General features: G+C 34.0%; 2 protein-coding genes across 4 annotated transcripts; both read right to left on the bottom strand.

The window, feature by feature from the left end:
* Positions 1-84: 84 nt before the first annotated feature.
* On the bottom strand, positions 85-5,671 carry LOC149678783 (putative glutamate receptor). Its single transcript, XM_089835933.1, has 8 exons — positions 5,586-5,671; positions 5,409-5,524; positions 4,899-4,995; positions 4,679-4,843; positions 4,039-4,186; positions 3,472-3,692; positions 2,006-2,292; positions 85-364 (listed from the first exon to the last, which is right to left on the bottom strand). Exons 1-8 carry the CDS (start codon positions 5,637-5,639, stop codon positions 85-87), a joined length of 1,368 nt encoding a protein of 455 aa, XP_089692059.1. The 5' UTR covers positions 5,640-5,671.
* Positions 5,672-8,665: 2,994 nt separating this feature from the next.
* On the bottom strand, positions 8,666-17,536 carry LOC149678782 (medium-chain specific acyl-CoA dehydrogenase, mitochondrial-like). 3 transcript variants are annotated; one of them, XM_089836732.1, is made up of 15 exons: positions 17,420-17,536; positions 16,910-16,975; positions 15,379-15,448; positions 15,213-15,310; positions 13,576-13,645; positions 12,730-12,830; positions 12,579-12,659; positions 11,996-12,126; positions 11,722-11,830; positions 11,449-11,520; positions 10,881-10,949; positions 10,165-10,260; positions 9,746-9,922; positions 9,120-9,191; positions 8,666-8,853 (listed from the first exon to the last, which is right to left on the bottom strand). In XM_089836732.1, exons 2-15 carry the CDS (start codon positions 16,949-16,951, stop codon positions 8,782-8,784), a joined length of 1,260 nt encoding a protein of 419 aa, XP_089692858.1. In that variant the 5' UTR covers positions 16,952-16,975; positions 17,420-17,536; the 3' UTR covers positions 8,666-8,781. The 3 variants fall into 3 exon arrangements, with proteins under 3 accessions (XP_089692858.1, XP_089692857.1, XP_089692859.1); XM_089836731.1 differs by lacking the exon at positions 17,420-17,536 and adding an exon at positions 17,052-17,234 and having other exon boundaries at positions 16,910-16,993; XM_089836733.1 differs by lacking the exons at positions 10,881-10,949; positions 17,420-17,536 and adding an exon at positions 17,052-17,238 and having other exon boundaries at positions 16,910-16,993.
* Positions 17,537-19,972: the final 2,436 nt, after the last annotated feature.

The raw sequence follows: 19,972 nt of genomic DNA, 5'->3' as shown, positions 1-19,972 counted from the left end.
GATTCACAGATGTTACTGTTGCGGCTCGACCCTGTTGATGGCGTACAGCGGCAACATTACAGGTATAAAGCTTAACTCTCTCCTTCAACGTGCAGTTTTCTGTTTTCCAAATATGATTTTATTGTTGGTCATCCTTTTCCTATTTTTGACTTCACGAACTCGTTCCAAGCACAAAACAATCAAAGAGATTGAAGTTCCAAACGCCAAAATGTAAAGTTCAAGTATGATATTTCTTAACGTGAGAGGTTTCACTGTCTCTTCCTCGATTTTAGGAACGAACAAATTGGGTACGCTGTGAACTCCTTTAAATTGGCTCAGTTTAATTACAGGTGGAATCAGATCACCACTGATAAATCGCGACGCTCTGCAAACCGTGAAACAATACATTATTTAAGGGTTTTTTCAAGAAGCAGGTCAGGCCCATGATTGGATTTATACAATTTCAGTTTAAATCGTGATTAAAAACTATGAGTGGTGCATAGAAATATTGGAAGGAAAGTGAAAAATATAAATATGGGAAGTTATTAGAAAATATCAAATACATTCGAAATGTTCAATATAAAAGAGATGCATAAAAATATTAAACAATAGAAATCATAGAGAAATAGTGGATATAATTTAGGAACATTTTATATAATTTAGAAATATTTCACATAACTTAGAAATATTGGATATAATTTAGAAATATTTGATTTCATTTAGAATTTATTTTATATAATTTGGAAATTGTATTATACAATTTGGAAATTATTTTATATAATTTGGAAACTATTTTATATAATTTGGAAACTATTTTATATAATTTGGAAACTATTTTATATAATTTGGAAACTATTTTATATAATTTGGAAACTATTTTATATAATTTGGAAACTATTTTATATAATTTGGAAACTATTTTATATAATTTGGAAACTATTTTATATAATTTAGGAATTATTTTATATAATTTAGGAATTATTTTATATAATTTAGAAATTATTTTATATAATTTAGAAATTATTTTATATAATTTAGAAATTATTTTATATAATTTAGAAATTATTTTATATAATTTAGAAATTATTTTATATAATTTAGAAATTATTTTATATAATTTAGAAATTATTTTATATAATTTAGAAATTATTTTATATAATTTAGAAATTATTTTATATAATTTAGAAATTATTTTATATAATTTAGAAATTATTTTATATAATTTAGAAATTATTTTATATAATTTCGAAATTATTTTATATAATTTCGAAATTATTTTATATAATCTAGAAATTATTTTATATAATTTAGAAATTATTTTATATAATTTAGAAATTATTTTATATAATTTAGAAATTATTTTATATAATTTAGAAATTATTTTATATAGCCTAGTTTAGAAATTATTTTATATAGCCTAGTTTAGAAATTATTTTATATAGCCTAGTTTAGAAATTATTTTATATAGCCTAGTTTAGAAATTATTTTATATAGCCTAGTTTAGAAATTATTTTATATAGCCTAGTTTAGAAATTATTTTATATAGCCTAGTTTAGAAATTATTTTATATAGCCTAGTTTAGAAATTATTTTATATAGCCTAGTTTAGAAATTATTTGATACAATGTAGAAATATTTGACATAATTAAAGATATGGAAAAGAATTATGAAATATTAAATATAATCGAAACTACTCAAAATAAGAACATGAAGGGAAAAAATTTAGAAGTATCGGAAATACAAAAGGGAAGTACAGGAAGCTGGAAGAAAAAATTCTAGGTCTCTCTCAGGATTTATAATGCCCTCAGTTGTGCAAAACCGGTTTCTATCAGGAAAGAACCTCGTGCTAAAAGTATCATTCTCACGTTTAGGACTCCCCATACAAACCGGTTTGAACAACCAAGTGGCCGGACTCTAAAGAATGAATCATTCATTATCCTTGATTGAATTAACTTAGGGAGATGAAACCATTAAACAACACGTAAAAAGATAGATTTGGCTGTTGATTTCTAAGAAAGGTTTCTTACAAAGTTATGATTAATTCGGACAATCCTTTATCGCATCCTTTTCTGTATGGAATTGTCATGTAGAAGGACCAGAATGGTTTTTCAGAGACGTAAAAGGAATAACGTTGCGACTCGTCAAATCGAATAAATTCGGGAATGTGCTCTTTTGTCATGATATCCGGTAATAACCCAATTACACGCCCGTCGCTTATATCTTGGAAATGGTCTTCGTAATTGCCCATTAATTCCAAAGGCTTAATAAAGGTAATAATTTTGAATAGTTCCTGCTCCATGTCGTCATCTGATCTCTGTTAAGTCAGCAACATATTAACAAGGGGTGGGCTGCTACCTCTACAGTACTTGAAGAAATAAACATTTTTTGAGGTTATACCCACAAAGAGGAGAGAAAGACGGAGAGAGAATCAGCCGGGATCCATGCGTGGTGAAAACGGGGGTAAATCTACGGTACACCGCGGCGCCTTTGCGCAGCTTTCTCGCGCACAGTTGACGTAGGGGATGACAGAGATAAGGCGAGGAGGTCAATACCCCCATGTGCAAAGGATTGGCGTCCTAAAACTAAACGTACCGAAAATTGTTTTTACTACACCCCTATTTTCCCATTTTTCGGCAGATTTTATAAAGTGTGTTTCTATCTCCCTCTCTCTCTCCTCTTTGATACCCAGAACAGAAAAAGAGACCTAGAGTAGGTATGCCTATTATCCTTCACCGCGAGTCTAACCTTCTACATTGGGTGAAAAGAGGGGTTACAATGGTTCATTTCTGAAACCTGGGTAACTTTTCAATTACTAAATTAAATGACTCACTCTCATCAATACAAAAAGCAGTGTTTACACATTGGCCTAGTAAGTCAGGTTTTCGGAAAAAGTAGTGTTCGTTTGAGGGAAATCTAATGCCACCCATGGCCTCGTAATATGTTCTAACCGAGTTTTTCCTGCACCCCCATCTGTCACGTTGTGAGACTTGTGAATTACTGTTGCCAGTTTAAAAAGCTGGTGAAATATGTCTCCTTTCCTGCTCTACCCTGTACGCATTTACCAGGGAAAGTTAATGGAGGCCACCATTGCTTTTAGTAGTTTTTACTACTACCGTTCAAAATGGGAAAATTATAGAACCATCGTCAGAAACTTGGCAAAGCGAATTCAAGAATAATTTTTAGTTTTCGAAGGTATTATGTTAGTATTGTAAAGTAGTAATGTTAAATTGGGGTAGAACATGTTCTATTCTTAGGTTAAAAAGCAGTGGAGATTGTACAATTCCGGCCTTCACTTCTGGCTTGGTAAAGGTTCTTTACAACTTCCTTCCCCAGATGGCTCTTTCCAGAATGTTCTAAAAAGAGCGGGATCCAGGTAAAAGATGTATATAGAGGAGTGGGCATGCATGGTGGTAGGAGCTGAATTACAGTGTCCTCGAATTTGTAAGGTCTTTCTGTCGGTATCAAACCTACCCTTGAGCACTTGTACACCTACCTCCAACTTGTAGTGAAGCTTTGCCATATCGGGTGAAATTAAGTTCAACGTTTCACTAAAGTAAACATCTTCTAAAGTTTCAATTCTTCGAATTTTCGGCGGAATTGTCATTTTGGATAATAATAGATTGGCAAAGAATGTTAACATCATATACATTCCGAAAATCCAACTGAAAAGCACTATTCCAAATCCAAACTTAATTTTATCGAATGGCACCGAATCTGAATAAAGTTAAAATAAATATATTACTTTAACACTTAAAAAAGTGCAATTATCAATATTTAGCCAAGTGTTTGATTATATATTTTGTATGTGTTGGTTTGCAACTCTGATCTCGTACTGCTAAGAACTGTCGTGACAATCCTTCCACCCACAGTTCGGAAAGTGTCTAAAGAATTGAGGGTCCTACTAGGTTCGTTTCTCACTTGACTACACGTTATCAGGCTTTCAAAAGACATTTCTAGCCCACCGCACCCTCCCTTTGAGGCAGCTTAATATCTAATGGTTTTTCTATTCTTCTCCTTTCTATTTTCCTTATGATATTGAGTATATAAATAATTTGTTTACCTTGTCTGAAAAGAAGCGTTATTAACTTAAAGAGTGTGTTTAAAAATATCTGTAGTAAATTTTCTCCATTATTTTCCCCCAAGTAACGGATGAGATAAGTGTAGAAAAATATAAAGAAAACGAAGTAAATGGCCAAAACGGTCCAGACCTAAAACAAGTGTTCAAAATTAATTATGAATCATTATTCTAAGTTAAAAAATTAAGATAATTCAGGGATAGAATTAATTTTAGAAGTAGGAATGGAGAACAGAGTAATCTAGGCGCGCGTCTAAGTCCCGGACCGCCTTCGGGAAGGAGGGGTATGAAAGAAGAGGCGGGTCATAGCGACTGAGGTAAAAAAAATACGTATTTTTTGCCGTCCCCATCAGCAACGTCATCAAAACGTAGTTTAAGTGAGCCAATGAGATAATTTAAACTTTACGTTACGTGTTGGAGGGAGGGGTTTTATACCGGTCTATGAGTCGGACTGAAGTAAATACTAACCGTTCTCCATTCCTACTTCTAAAATTAAATCTATCTCTGGATTATAATTAAAATCTTTGCTAGATAAATTTTTTCTAGTTCGTTTTTTTCCGAAAATTTACTTTTATAAACAATTTAAACTTATAGAAGCTTTACATTACAGGCTTATGATACGCACTTCGTTATCAAAGGTTTCTAAAATGGAAAATATTGTAGATTCCGTTTTAATTACGTTTGCTCCACTGAGAATGCTGTAAGTATCGGAGAATATAGGACCAGTATATCCCAAGTATTCGGCTTCTTTTTCATTTGGTGTTACCATCCAAATACCAACATCACATTCCTACGAGACAGTAAGATGTTAATGGTAGTTCACCTTGCCTAAACTATTCACGTACATTTCTGGCCAATAAACCAATAAATCCAGTTCCATTATTAGGTCCAGATACTGAACCAGTCACACTCGTGTTCTCCATATCCCTGACTAGTGAATAACTGAAATATTTATAACCAAACTTTTAAATCCACTAGAAACCCTCTATAGTGCAATTTTGTTTAAAGTATCCTGTGTCAACAGTAGGTGAAAACGTTTGCCGAGAACTGGACTCGCTGAACGCACCTTCGGACATAATGCTTCGAAACATTTAAAGATTCATGGACATAATCTCAAAACAAAGAATTTCGACACCAAAATCCCGACAAGTTATAAATCTCGACCCCAAAGATCCCGACACCGAAAAACCATTTACTCTTTCAATTATACAAAAGAGATTAAATCTAAATTTGGACTGCCTGTTCTTATGGAACCTAAACGAGTGCCTTAAAGGTGCAAGCTTTAAAACCTACTTGCCAAGGAGGAATTTTCTTTATGATATAAGTGTAAATATTTATCAATTTTCTTAACTTACTTCGAAAATCGGTTTATGACCGCTTGATAAAAAACACTGAAATGGCCAAAGATTTTAGCATCTGAGTTGTATACTATGAAATTTTCGTAATGCTCGGCAACACAGTAATGATAAATCTGTTAAGAATAAAATGGAAATTTTCCTTCCCAATAATATTAAGCATATTAGAGGTCTTACATCAGCTATGCACAACCTGACAAAAAAGTCTAATTTTGGTGTTGTCTCCGACATTTCTTAGCAACTCCCTCAAAATAAATATTTTTCAACAATTTACTTCTTAGCATCAGCTATGGTACTGAATCTATAATGATCATGACGCAGTTGTAAAATAGTATGGAGGATTTTGAAAATGGTATTTAAATCGACCAGTTTGGTTTAGTTTAACGTATTTAAATATAGAAATTAAATAAAGACACTATTTGTTTTTAGCGTGTTCTTTACAAACCAAAATATGCAAATCTCTGAATGCTAATTCTTCATCGTACCCAAAGCAAAACTGACGATTCATCTACCACTGTTTCAAAAATAAGTTTTACCGCCCAATTTTGACGCGGTTTTCGTCGAAAACCAAACTTCAATGCTTTCTTTTTCTTTAATTATATCCAGGTAATAATATTACTTATTTGTGTCCAATTTTCAATTCAATTTTAAAACACTTATCAGCAAGGAGTTGGGTTTCAAGTTCAAGTTCAAGTTACAAAATGTTTTTTGGTCGGTTACCACGAATCAATAGTGCCGTTTTCCATAGGTTGCTAGCAACGGAAAATCAATCTCACTCCATATAATATTAAAACATGGAAAATGACATTATTAAAAAAATTTTAGGTCTTAAATAAAATACGTATTTTCCAGTTTATTATAATGAACGTCTATTATTTAGCTTCATTGAAAAGTAAATTCAAGCGACTTGCTCCTCGGAATGGTTGACTGCATTTGAAAGCTCGATCGTCTTGATACACGATACTCCGCAAATAGTTAACCAGAGAGAATTTATAATAGGGAGTGAAGCTCATGCCCTTGACAGTTCTAAATACAATGGAGCTCAAACAAGTAGGCTGCGACGCTAAAACTGGCCAGGAAAATTTCCGGTCACATGACTCTCCTTTAATTTTAAAGTTTGCCCTCAATCACTGTTGGTTGTACAATTACCCAATAAGGGTTCGCGATTTCGAGTGCGACTGGCGCCATTTGGAGTTATTTTAAGTCAGACGTTTCCCTAAAAAGGTAGTGTCCATCTCCCCTAGACCCTCCCGCAACATTCTAGACCCACCCTAGAGGGAGGGGTCACAAAAAATAGTACCGGAAATAGACCTGGCCAGTTTTGTTGATCACGTCGTTTTTGAGCTACATAATATTCCTCAGTTTCCACTCCCTATATAAGTTATCTCTGAGTTAACTATCTGCTATACAGTGTGGACAAGATCAAACCAACACCTTCCTTAGTATATTGAGGCCTAATTTTTAAGGCTAATCGTATGACTGTTCTTAAAAACATTTTGTTTCATTCAGACATATTTCCCAATATTTCTTTTGTACCTTCTCATTTGCATATAATAAAACCTGAAGTTTAAAACGTATTTATTAACACCCTGTATTTGATGTCTATGATTTAGTATAGTGACGTCATTCGTTGGCAGTATTGGGGGATTTTCCACAAAGGGAAGTGTTGGTCTGATCTTGTCCACACTGTATATCCCCGGTAATTATTGAGGTCATCAATCGAGCGATAAACTCAAAATAAATTTCCTTTGTAAAATATACCGATTAACATTTGTGTACTGTTCCTTGCATTGAAACTCGCTGTATTCATTTATGTAAGTTGCCAAGTCAACACATATTGTTAACTGACTACTTTTGGAGCTCTCGGTTTCGAATAAAAAATCTAATGACTTGTCTGTCGCCATGTGGTTGACCCTATTTTAACCTGGGTTTTCGTAGATCATTAACTCTCATGAAGTTACACGCTAACGATATTAACAAATAGTTAAGGTAAATAAGAAGGATAGCAAAGTACAAATCGATCAATACATTTTGGTTAGAAACATTGATTTTCGAATAGATACATTGTTTTCTGAATACAAAAGCATATTTTTGAAGCTTTGCGTTCAAAATAACCTTTGACAATATCTTGAAAATTAAGTTCTATAGGACTAATCGTCGAGAGTTACATATACTTTCCACTTGTTATGAAGACATCACTGAGCCCGCATGCCTTTTATTACAATGTTTTCAATTTACAAATTAACAATTTTACTAATTTGTTAGACTCACTGTTCACATTTTCCAGCACTTAAAATCAATCAAAACCTTGCCGTATTCAAAATTGAACGCTACCATTCCTTCAGTATCTTCCATTTAGTTTCTGAAACTCCGATTATCGAAAAACCTTCGTTTTTTTTGTGTCGTTTCTGTACTCGCTCACTCCTATAGTCAAACATTATAATGTGTATGTAACTTTTCGTTTTCTGCTTTACTAAGGTATACAGAGAAACTTCAGAAACTAAATCACGATTTGTGTAACAATTGTTAACTCGTAACTTTTGGAATTTTTTGTTTGCGTAAACAGAAATTGCGTGGCTTGAGAGTTCAAAGAGAAACATGTTTCGAAAGCATAATTATGTCGTCGATACATGGTGATAATAGAGCTTCAAGCAACCAACTTGCTTTGTTGCGGTTGAGGTAATTGAGTCATCGGATTATCCCAAATCTCGGCGTCAAGTTTTCATTGCCACAGAGAACGGAGTTTCTCTAATGTAATTACAATAATTGCACCCACTCCATATTGGAGTTGAAAAAGAAATGAAAGAATAATCGATCTCCCAAAACCAAGATTAAAATGACTGTATTCCTGGTTGATTTACTCATGATTGTGTTAGACACAGCGGTGTAACATACCAAATTATTAGGAGCAGAGTAATCTGGGTCGTTCGTTATATGCCAAACAATGTCAATGCGCGAACAGTGTGGTGGGAGAAAATATTAGGTTACCGCACTCCTGTCCTATTCTATCTTTGAAAGTTACTAATAGTCCAAAGGTTCTTGACCAAAATCCCAAATATAAGCATTCAAATGATTTAATTCGTATTATAAGATTCTATTCTATGGGAGTGGTATTATTGCGTACACTCCTTGCAAACACGACACAACACTGAATAAAGATGAGGATGAAATTTTTTTGATAGTTCTTATTTTCAGTTATGATCGAACTGCAATTAATTCTGTTAATTGTAAGAAAGTACTGAGTGAAACAGTATTATCAATAAGGAAGTTTTATATATTTTTTTAATAAAATACACAGTAAAAGTAACGTTACTGTTTTGTTTTACACAAACACAAAGGCAGTAGGGGTATGCATGAAGTACGTAAACAATGCCTAAGTTTTGGCCTTTTTGATGAGATCTCGACTGATAATTATGCGCTGGATTTGAGCCGTTCCTTCGTAAATCTATTTGAAAAATGGAATTAACTCTGTAATTATCTTTAGCAGCGCTTAATGGCAATATAAACGAAAAATCATTAATTACGTTGGCTAAGGAAAAAATTATTAGCCTATACTGGCAGAAAACTGTATTCTGCTATTTTGAGCTATCGATAACGTTCATACTGGTTGATTTTACAGGGTTGTGGTAATAAAGCTAATTATTGGTCGAATTTATTCCTTCACTACTATATTGAGATGCCTTATTATTAAAATGTATATAATGTATTTACTTGAAATATTTTAGCGTCACGAAATAATTTCTCCACGGGATATTCGCTATTGAAACCAGCGCCACCAAATATCTGTAACAAAATAAATGTATATCTGTGTAAAATCAATATATTTTTATGGACATCGGTCATTTTTAAAAACTAACAATATATCGGTACCGATACTGATCTATTATCGGTTACCACTCATCTCTATACGGGGCCTACGAATTTCGGAGCCATGTTCTGTCAGACCCGAATAGAGGTGGGTATTTCACGGGAAAAGGGGGAAATGTGTACAGTCAAGCTTGAAAAAAACCAGAAAACTGCTCGAAAATTTCCAGCTCAGGACCAGAGCTTTGACCAAGGGTTACAATTTTAAAAACCGAAAGTCGAGGTGTAACAATAAACATCGACACACTGGTCTCTAGTTTGTGTTTGCAAACGAAGAATCGATTGCAGAGAAAAATATCACCTTGACCTTGAATATAAGTGGGGTCATAGAGATTAATTCTACATTCACGATTTAAATTGAAATTGCGTTTGATTAGGTCCACTATAAAAGTAGGCTACTTTCTAATCAAGATAAATTATACCATAAGAGAATAATACATATATAGATATATATTAATTTCTTATGATTATACCTGAATAGCGTCCGTTGCGCATTTGTTGGCTACATCACCAGCTAGACATTTAGCAATTGAAGCCCAGTAAGTACTTCTCTTCCCTTTATCAGAGTCCCACGCTGCTTTCATCCAAGCTAAACGAGCTGTTTCTATTCCAATTGCCATATCAGCCAGTATAAATTGTACCGCTTGGTGCTAAATGGATTTAACGTATTTGCATTTGGATTTGAATTATTCCCTAAAAACTTAAAAGGAGCATGAAGGACCCAAAAAGATTTTTTATTCGCTTTGGAATGGTAAAATAGTCTCTAGCTCAAATTACTTTGAATCTGTTGGGCCTAATATAGGTAAGATGGAAAATCAAATAAAAATTCACCCAAATTTTGAGTGAGCTTAATTGCTTCAACCCTTCATGCTCCCATTAATGCCACATTTACTTCGCTTATTGGTTTGCCAAATGTTTTTCGTTCTAAGGCATATTTAGTAGCTTCATCTAAGGCCCTTTGTGCCAACCCACAAGCCGCAGAAGCCACCTGTAATGGAGAAAGCGTATGTAGACCGAAACACACATTAACCTCAGCCCAATGATCAATTTCGATTTATCGCAGTAGCTCGAAATGAGAACTCATGCTGATCGTTATTATGGAATCCTACGGTTCAATAGGCTGTACTTTAAACGGTGGAATGGAAACCATATTTTGGAATCCTAATTGATTGAACCACGTTTTTAATTACAGACTCTAAATATTGGGACGCTATGTTATGTTATATCCAGATGGGTTTAACTGAATTCAGTTCGGAACGGCTGGTCAATAGTTCATATCATCAGAAATATTATAAGAAGCCTCCCTCCCGTAGGGAGGTTTCTTATAATACTTCTGATATCATAGAATCCTGCTCTAATAGACTAGGTTGAAAGATATTATTGTAATTGGGTGGTTCATGGCCATAATTGAGGAATCACGTATTGTGTATTTTGTGGCTCAAAATATGAAATTCTTATTGACACTAATGGAATCCATTTAGATCAATCCAATTTGAGTGACTAATGTGTTATTTTTGCTTTAATGTCAATTATTCTTAAGTAATGTAAATATAAAATTCTACAGAAAAATGAAATTTTAAAATATCATTCAATGATATATTTACTTACTGGTGGTCTTGTTCTGTCAAAGGCCCCCATTGCAATTTTGAAACCGTCCCCTTCTTGTAATAAAACGTTCTATATGAAAATTGGAAAGATTTAATGTTAGTTGAATTAATCAATTAATAATGACAAGCACACTTTATATACTGATGTGAAACAGTAATTTGACTATCGACGTAAGCTTATTAAACTGTATTCAATCACGATTAGAATGTGTAAATTTTGACACTAAGAATTAGATTTCCATTAAAATGATTAAATCATGTTTAGATTGATTAAAAAGTGGGTCGAAATAAAATATTATTATAATTAATAAATCGCAATCAAATTATTAATTCCTGATTTCTTTTCTAATCAGGTTTCTTCGATAAAGAATGATTTTTTCTCTCGCTCTAGTGAGGCTAAAACTAAAATTCAGGGTCACTCATCTAATTACTGCATTTTGACACCATTTTCAACAGATATTAGGGATTCAGGGAAAAGTAGCGCTAAATCAGCAGGTACAATGCCATCACGAGCGTTTTTGCCCCTATATTACAAATTGCTACCTCAACTCATAAAATACACAGCTTACTTCTTTAGGTACCGCAACGTCCTCAAAGGTTACTGAGGCTGTATTTGTTGCTCTCTGTCCCATGTTCTGTTCCTGTGAAACGTAAACAACATTTAGTATACTGATCCACTGTATACTATAGATTGAATTTTGTATCATTTTGTTTGGTGCTCGGAGAAGTAACCAAAATATGTTTACCGGACAGCTTCGTATATTTTAAGCTTGCCATTAAAATGCCATTCTCTAAGCTAGTTGCTGCTAAAAGTTCAGAAGTTATAACAGAAGATAAATAACCTTTTTGCCTTTAATTAATCCAGGTGAGTCTCCATCAACGATAAAACCCGTAAAAGCATTACCAGGAGGACATTTTGGATCTGGATTGGTTCTTGCCAACACAAAGTACCTAATTTTCCAAAATAAGAAAGGCTGTTACAAATATTTCCATAGGCTTGCGTTATGCTTTACGCTACCACGGTCCTTCAAGCTAATTTATTTGTTTACAATTAAGTTTCGTTATTGTCGACGTGATGTTTTCACATTCGAAAGAAAAATTTGGAAAATAAGTTACCAATTGGCCAATCCCCCATTAGTGATCCACATCTTTCGTCCATTTAAAATGTATTTATCGCCTTTCTTTACCGCTTTGGTTTTCACGGCTGCGACATCGGATCCTGTTTCAGGTTCCGTGACAGCGTATGCCTGAATTGAAAATTTAAAGTCAATTGTCAAAACACATATTGGTTTGGATTTTTTACATCAACATGGAACAATAACAGCCAACCAAATATTTGTACAGTTTTCTGAACATAGTTTTATTTGTAGCATAAGTTTATAAGATATGCTCCATGACACTACCTATACTTCTTAATGCTAGAGACATACTAAGAGCTATTTCAAGAACGACGCGAGACTTGACTACAGTCGGTTTTGCAGTCCATCTTCCTATTTAGTCTGTACTAAGCCTTTGAGAGTGCCCACCAGGCGTCACTTTACGAGAATCTATGACCTACGTCACTTCATGACAATCTCTCATAAACCAGTGAGAAACTTATGAAACAAATCTTATGAACTTATGCTAGTTCTAATGCGAGAAAAAGGGAAGAAAGTAATTCTTCGAAGTTATAATCGCTTGACATTATTTTACAACATACCGCTAAGCAGAATTCCTTATTCATTGGTTCGAGGTACTTCTTCTTTTGCTCCGTTGTTCCAAATAATATTACAGGGCATTGCTGAAAGGGTTATCCGTTTTGACTCAGTCAATAAAAACTATTTTGTAGAAGATAAAGAAAATGTTCCTACACCTAAAGCGCTGCTTCCAATACACGCAGAGATACCTGTACATCCGTAAGCCATTTCTTCTCTAATCATGCACGAATCGAATGATCCAAGACCTATTCCACCTGTTGCATAGCATATAATCAATCTGTTAAGTTCTTAATACAATCCAATTATTGCTTAAAGGAAAAGCTCAGGTAACATAACATTACACTTAAAGAACGGTCTTTTTTCTAAATATAAAAGGAAAAATATAAAAAAAAATTATCTCTTATTAAAAAATAATTAGTGTTAAAAACGAGGACTACTGGGGAGCCATTGGTTTAGTGGAGTCTACTAAATCGAACCACTTACACCTACGGGAGTAACGGGATTGGTTGCATTCTCAAAAACTACTTAAATCCTAATTATTTTGTAATACGATATCATGTTTTTTTTTATAAATATTCTTCTTTTTATATTTAGACAAAGGCCTTTCTTTTAAGGTATAATGTTATGTTACCTGAACTTTTACTTTACAATTTAAATAAAATTTTCAACATTATTAGAACCTAATAGGGTATAAAGAGGGGCAATAGACTGCTTAGCTGGAGTGTTCTAGCTTGGAAAGTTTTCCTCTAAGCTACCGGTGTGGGTGCATCTTTCTCACTAATCTTATTGATTGAAACACTGTGACCCGAATATTAGGAGGAAAATATAGCACATAAACAAGAAAAAAAAAAAATAAAAGTAAGAACTCCAAAAATGACAAACCGACTTAAATTACTCGCGTATAAGCACCCTTATCCACTAAATAGTGTATAATGTAACTAATTACAATATAAGCTTTTGTTAAGTTCAATATCGATACTTTTGGAATTTTTGTCTTACCGTGCTCTTTTGGAAGAGAAAGATTTGTTAAACCAACTTCATGAGCCTTTCGACAAACATCCCAGGGAAACTACGAGAAAATGGTTCATAAATTGTAAATTATATTTGAAAAAAATTGCGCTACCATCAATTTGACTTATTAAATCATAGTCCTTTGGTTCGTGTTTATCGCAATTGCGAAAACCAGTATAAAACATGCACTCTAGTTAATAGTATTGATACTTTCTACCTAACCTTTTTTCCGTCAGCAGTTTGGAGGAACCATAAAAGTTGAAATATCAGTAATTTAATTAAAATATTCGAAGGAATTTTCACAGTTAGTTTAGGGAGGTTTATTATAGTACCTTTGGTTTAGGTTATTAAAATCTTTAACTGAACAGGAATTAGTTTATTTAAAAGAAGAAGCAGTGGATAATAGGTCTCATTTAAAATGAGTTTGATTCTCAAAGACGACCGATTCAATCAAGATATTCTTATTCTTCGCGTACCTTTCCCTGATATCCAATTAACTGGCAATATGGCACAATTTTTTTGTCACGTGTAAATCTCGCACAAACTGGATTACCTATATTCCTTAATGTCAGCATGCCTGAATTGCTTAGAATAGTAGAATTATTGCCATAAAATCCTACCACATCTAAAACTGTGTGAAAATTTCGACAATTTTATTGGATTGAATGAAACGTTTTGTAAATATCCTTCCATTTGAACGTTTCAGACTATATGGTTGTATTACAAAATTTTCAACCGTTTACATTGCAAATAATATAAGAACATTTTTGTGACAGTAGCAATTATACTCTTTTAGAGTTTAAAATAAACATTCCACACATGATAATGAGAATCACAGCCAATCACATCGTGTGTGCCAGTTTTTCACGTGACTAAGAAAATGGCACGGTCCTACTCAATTAATTTAAAGTGCACAAGAAAATTTTATCTAAAAACTCGACTAGTTTCGGTCACGTTATTGGACCATCAACAGGAGTGTGACCCGTTATACAAGAACGGGACTTCATAACTTTCATTCCAAAACGGTTCTACTCTTCAATTTTAGGGCCAATTAAATATACAGGGTGTTTGTGAAAAGTCCATCAATAATGAAAGGGCGTATTTATTGGGCCATTTTGAGTCGAAAATGTTCTATGACATTTTGCCGTCCGAGCCACGGTTTTCGAGTTATGATTTGAATATTTTAGGGATGACCCCTTCATTAAATTAGCGCTGTCTTTCAATTTCTTAATTAAATTTAAGGGGTCATCCGTAAATTACTCCAATCATAACTTGAAAACAGTGGCCCGAACGGAAAAATGTCATAGAACATTTTCGACTCAAAATGGCCCAATAAATACGCCCTTTCATTATTGATGGACCTTTCACAAACACCCTGTATATTAATCGTAATTAAGGAAAGTTAATTTTTTTATTGTCGGTTTCGATATCTTTTAAACTAGTTATTTCGTTTAAGGTCTAATTTTAGCTATTTCCTTTATGAGAGCCAAGAAGACATTAAAAATATAAGTAAATTCTTCATTCCTTTTTAAAAAAAATAAATTTCTGAATGCTTTGAATTTTGCAAGCTCAAGGGGTAGGTCTCACAACTAGTCCATTTAGCTACATGCTAACATTGACATTACCTCTCCAGTTTTGTCATAGTGATTTGCAACTGGCACAATTTCTTCCCTGACGAATTTTCTCGCCAAATCACGAAAAGATTTCTGCTCCTGAGATAATTCTGCCAAAGAATAATAACACTGTTAAATAATTAAATATATTGTTATATTCAAAATTATAGACTATTACCAAAATTAAAAGCATAATGAGCGTGTGATGTACAAATAAGTCGCTTCACTTGTTGATTTGAAGTCACAGCCTGAAGAATAAAATTCATTTTTATTATTTTCTAGCTTAGCTTTAAGAGAGTGGTAACCAGGAAACGTTTTCTGCCTATGAATACACTAAAATTCTTGCCCGCTGTTACAAGGAAGTAAAACGTTAACCGAGAGGAGTTTCCTGTTTATATCGACACTAAACAATAAATAGTCTTGCCTTCCCTCCGTCATCTCCCATTCCCTATAAGAACCTTACGATCAAACTGTTTAAGCTCGACATCCAATTACATCAAATGTCAGAACTTCAATAACTAATTTTAGCAACTGCCATATCTTCGCCAACATATTTTACTAGTAATTTAGGCTATACTTTATTTTTAAAATTAATATTTGTTAAGTGAGAGAAAGCGCTGCTTGCCTGCTATACAGTAGCGTCGCCAGGGTTTGGGGTGGGCTTAATCTGGGCAAACTATTTGAAAGCTATTATAAGAAATAAATGACTAAATTTTGCATAATTTGGTTCATTGGAATATGTATGGACCTTTATAGCTATCTTAAAACTTTTGCCAACGTGAAATTATACGTATTTTAAAGATTTACAATTTTTTATTGGTAATTGAACAGAACTATTGACTATGAGGCAATTGTTTGGTTTTAGTTTTGGTTTGCTTTTAGACGCCACTACTGGGACTCCCTTCGAAAGACGGGAAACATATATATAGCCCCCCAAAAAAGTCCTAGCGACGCCACTGCTGCAAAATCGGCATTTTCTCAGCAAATAGTTGAATGTACTGCACTGTACGTCATAAAAATGTACAAACTAATCATTATTTTCATTAATACAAGCATTTAATGTGAAATGTCAATATTTGTAAATTAAGTTGAACGAAAAAGGCTGCTAAGCCGCTGTTCTCTCATGAAATGGTTGGATATAGGTGAAAATTATGTACTACAAAAATACTAGTCACCAGTAAAATGACTCTTTTTACCATTTTGATAATATTCTTTAACAGGTTATTTCTGATACGTCTGCCATAAATTAAAGGTTGTGTTTTTTTTGGGGGGGGGGTCAACATGAGCGGAAATGAAAAGAGTCGAACAATATAGATTCTACAACATTAAGTTAAGGAAATATGAGCTTCAAGCAACGAAATACGTAGTAATTAGCTTAACTTTAGCAGCGTACGCACACATCTACCCATTTTATAGTACACTGCTTGATAAAGGTACAATAACCTTTTTTAGATAGAAGACTATTGAAGGCTGATATGTCTTACAACACATGTGTTATTGTTTCCTTGTTTTAGGGGCCAATGTTTGGGAGCAAATATCTACGAAATTAGAAGTTGTAGACTTAATATTCTTTGAGACTTTCCACTTAGCTTGACGCTAAGAACACTTTTGGTAGAAATATATATTTCACCGTCCATGGTCTTATCCTCAATTACTATTAGGCCTATATGATGAGATGAAATATTTTTTATTTAATTAAGAAAACATACCCTTTTGGAGAAATACGCTAAAGTAGAACTGGAAATCCTCATTTCGCCAGTCTTGCAATGTCCTTTCTTGGGATGCAATGTCGTCTAGAAGAGTAAAAGTAATTACCAATCTATTTAAGACAAAATGCCACAGTAATCTCACAATTATAATTTATAAAACTATGTTTTTTTTATATTTTCATTAGCAACGGTTCATTTTCAAAGTTCTCTTAAAACACATATACATTTCAAGGATTTTCTTATCGTTTCATATAGATGCACTACTAGTGCAGCACTAGTTCAATAAGTAGGGCTCGGGCTTAATCTGTAAACCACCTCCCCCTGTTAGTGATAATTTCGATATTTGATATGTGAAAAAACATAATATAATCTGGGGCTTGTAAATACTTATAATAACAGAAGGGAATAATAAGAGAAGTGAGTCATATTATACAGAATGTAGCGTGAGTCCGACCAACCTCAAAAATACACTAAAAATTCACGCAACTACACATCATAAAACCAACTTACACAAAAAATACATCCTAGGTGACGCCACTTCAACTTTCCCCTGTGTTCTCTGCTGCAGTGTGATTAACTTGACTCCGTTTCACGATATTAACTGCACCAAATTTCATTTAAAAAATGAATATTACACCATCAACTATTATTTGTTTCTCCACGCGCCCCCATACGACAATAAATAGCACAACGACGACAGCTCCTTAGCCAATCACGGAAGGGAAGGTAATTTGCGGTTTGGAAAAGTCATGTTACAGTCATATAGCATTATGAATGTATCAAGTGTTATCCTTCTCTTATTATTTATATTATTCTCTTCTGATAGTACTTTCGGTTACGCAACTGTCTATAAATTTGAATTTATATTTAAAGAACTGTTTTGGAATAGAAATATTTAAAAAATGAAAGATCCGATTATGAAATGAATTGTGAAACAATTTCTTATCTTCGTTTTAGTTTTTGCCAGAATTCCATTTGGCGAAAACATTTTATAACGAATTTATGCCTATTTTTGAAAGCTTCTCGTATGTTAGAGGGGTTGAATATAAGACGGTTCAAAGGATTTTACATTCGTACAAAATTGGAGATCGGGATTACGTGAAACTTAATACCACCAGAAGTAGGATAAGGGACTAGAAGTATTGAGGTAACCAAATTCTTCACTTGGCGAAAGTGAATATTCTTGATAACACACCAACGGTTGGCCCTCTGGTAGCGGTTTCTGAATTTTCCCTCCAAAACGTGAGACGCTCGAGGCGGTAGACGGCCGAACTAGATTCAAGCACCCGCGTCCGTGTTCCGCGGCTTTAGGATGAGGGGAAGGGAATAGGAAATTTTTTGGAACCTGACCAATTTTTTTCTCTCTAGTGTAGGCGCGATGGAAGCGGCATAAAATCCTCAAATTTATTCACTAGTGCCAGGATCTACTACCAATGCTAGAGCTCTTTACTTCTAATCTCATCCTACTTCTGATACCACTAAACCCCTTTGGGGATATCTTGAAATTACTTTTTTTACATAAAGAAGCGAATGCATTAACGCTGTAAGAAATATCGAAGTTAAATTAAAAAAAGCGTGAGACAGTACATTGTTCATAATAAAAAAAAATATAACAAGTCGGGAAAACCAAAATATTACCTCTCCGTGTCGAGAAGATTATATAACCTTAAGTATCCAATGAAAACGTCGACCTTTTTGCCCTCATCCTTTCCCGCGCTTTGCGCTTCCGCATTTCATACTTACTCTCAACATTATCTTCCTCCATTTTACATATAAAAATCAAATACTCACAAAAAGAAGTGGCAAAAACCTGCTGGCTCTTTACAACCACTTAATTTGACTTAATATCCAATTTCCAACAACAATAATATACCGGTAGTTTAATTGACAACCTACTAGCATCGAAATTCTCGTTAAGAATGGCTCCCGCGGATAAAAAACGGCAATTTTCAACTAGGTGGGCGTTATCTCATTAGATTTGAAAAATATCATTTGTCTTTTTTACCAATGCCTAACCGTTTGGATTTTTTAAAGCTTTCTAGCACCAAAAAATATTTTTGAATGAGGATAAAAAAGGTCTGTCCTCTCTTAATTTTTAAAGCTTTTCTCATGATTACTCTATACAACAGTAACAAGGAGTATAAACCCATTAGTGGAAACAGTATTTTTTTCCCAAAACAATCTCGCTTATGTTTATGCAATGAATGAAATATATCACAATGCACGGGCCTTGATAGATATAGGAGGCAATGTAGGAAATATATCGCATGCACGGGCCTTGGTAGACATAGGAGGCAATGATAATCTCTCTCTTTGCACGAGAGGTTTATCTTTAATATTTAAATAAATATAATTATTTTTAATTATTTTAATCTTCAATAATTAACATTAATAATAGTTAAATCGTTTAAAATAAAGTTATACCTATTATCATCTCAAACTTTGCTAATATTGACGTTTAAAGTGAAGGGTACCCCTCTTGCCCGCTTTTTTCAAATTTGGGGTATATATACGATTCGTTTCCATTATAATAGTAAGGAAAAAGCGCAATTGCGAAAACCTTTGGTGGCGATCCCACCTTAGGGAGGCTAGACGTTTCTCGTAACCCTAGCTGATCGCCGCGTATATCCTAAAACCAAACGATGATAATGGAGTAGAAGCCAATGATACAGATTGGTGTCTATGTGGAATAGACGGAAGACCAGTGGATGGTGGTGTTAGAAGCCAGTGTAAGTGCAGACTGGTGTCAATGTGGGATTGACAAAGAACAGAAGATGGTGGTGATTGGAAGCCAGTATATACAGACTGGTGTCCAAGTCGAATGGACGAAGACCAGAAGATGGTGGTGATTAGAAGCCAGTAAGAACAGACTGGTGTCCGTGTGGGATGGACAAAGACCAGAAGATGGTGGTGTGAGAACTCAAATAGAGGAGCCATTTCCGTGACTGTGAAAGCAGTTCGGAAATGGCGAACACGTTTGCTCCGATACGCAAACTGCGAACGCGGTCACGTGGGTGTAACAACAGACAGACACACAGACACACAGACACACAGACACACAGA

Source organism: Phalangium opilio, unplaced genomic scaffold (genome assembly GCF_054372755.1).
Source record: "Phalangium opilio isolate 3A_F unplaced genomic scaffold, DU_Popi_V2 ptg000042l_1, whole genome shotgun sequence".
NCBI lineage: Eukaryota > Metazoa > Arthropoda > Arachnida > Opiliones > Phalangiidae > Phalangium > Phalangium opilio.
This window is presented reverse-complemented; position numbering and strand designations above follow the sequence as displayed.

Excerpts from the sequence above, each read along its gene's own strand:
- LOC149678783 (XM_089835933.1), bottom strand. The coding sequence starts at position 5,639 with ATGTCGGAGACAACACCAAAATTAGACTTTTTTGTCAGGTTGTGCATA. Across the intron at positions 5,525-5,585 it reads TCAGGTTGTGCATAGCTGAT|ATTTATCATTACTGTGTTGC; the intron begins GTAAGACCTCTA and ends TATTCTTAACAG. Across the intron at positions 3,693-4,038 it reads AACGCTTCTTTTCAGACAAG|ATTCGGTGCCATTCGATAAA; the intron begins GTAAACAAATTA and ends AACTTTATTCAG.
- LOC149678782 (XM_089836732.1), bottom strand. The coding sequence starts at position 16,951 with ATGAGGATTTCCAGTTCTACTTTAGCGTATTTCTCCAAAAGG. Across the intron at positions 15,449-16,909 it reads TAGCGTATTTCTCCAAAAGG|GCTGTGACTTCAAATCAACA; the intron begins GTATGTTTTCTT and ends TTTATTCTTCAG. Across the intron at positions 10,950-11,448 it reads ACGTTGCGGTACCTAAAGAA|AACGTTTTATTACAAGAAGG; the intron begins GTAAGCTGTGTA and ends ATTTTCATATAG.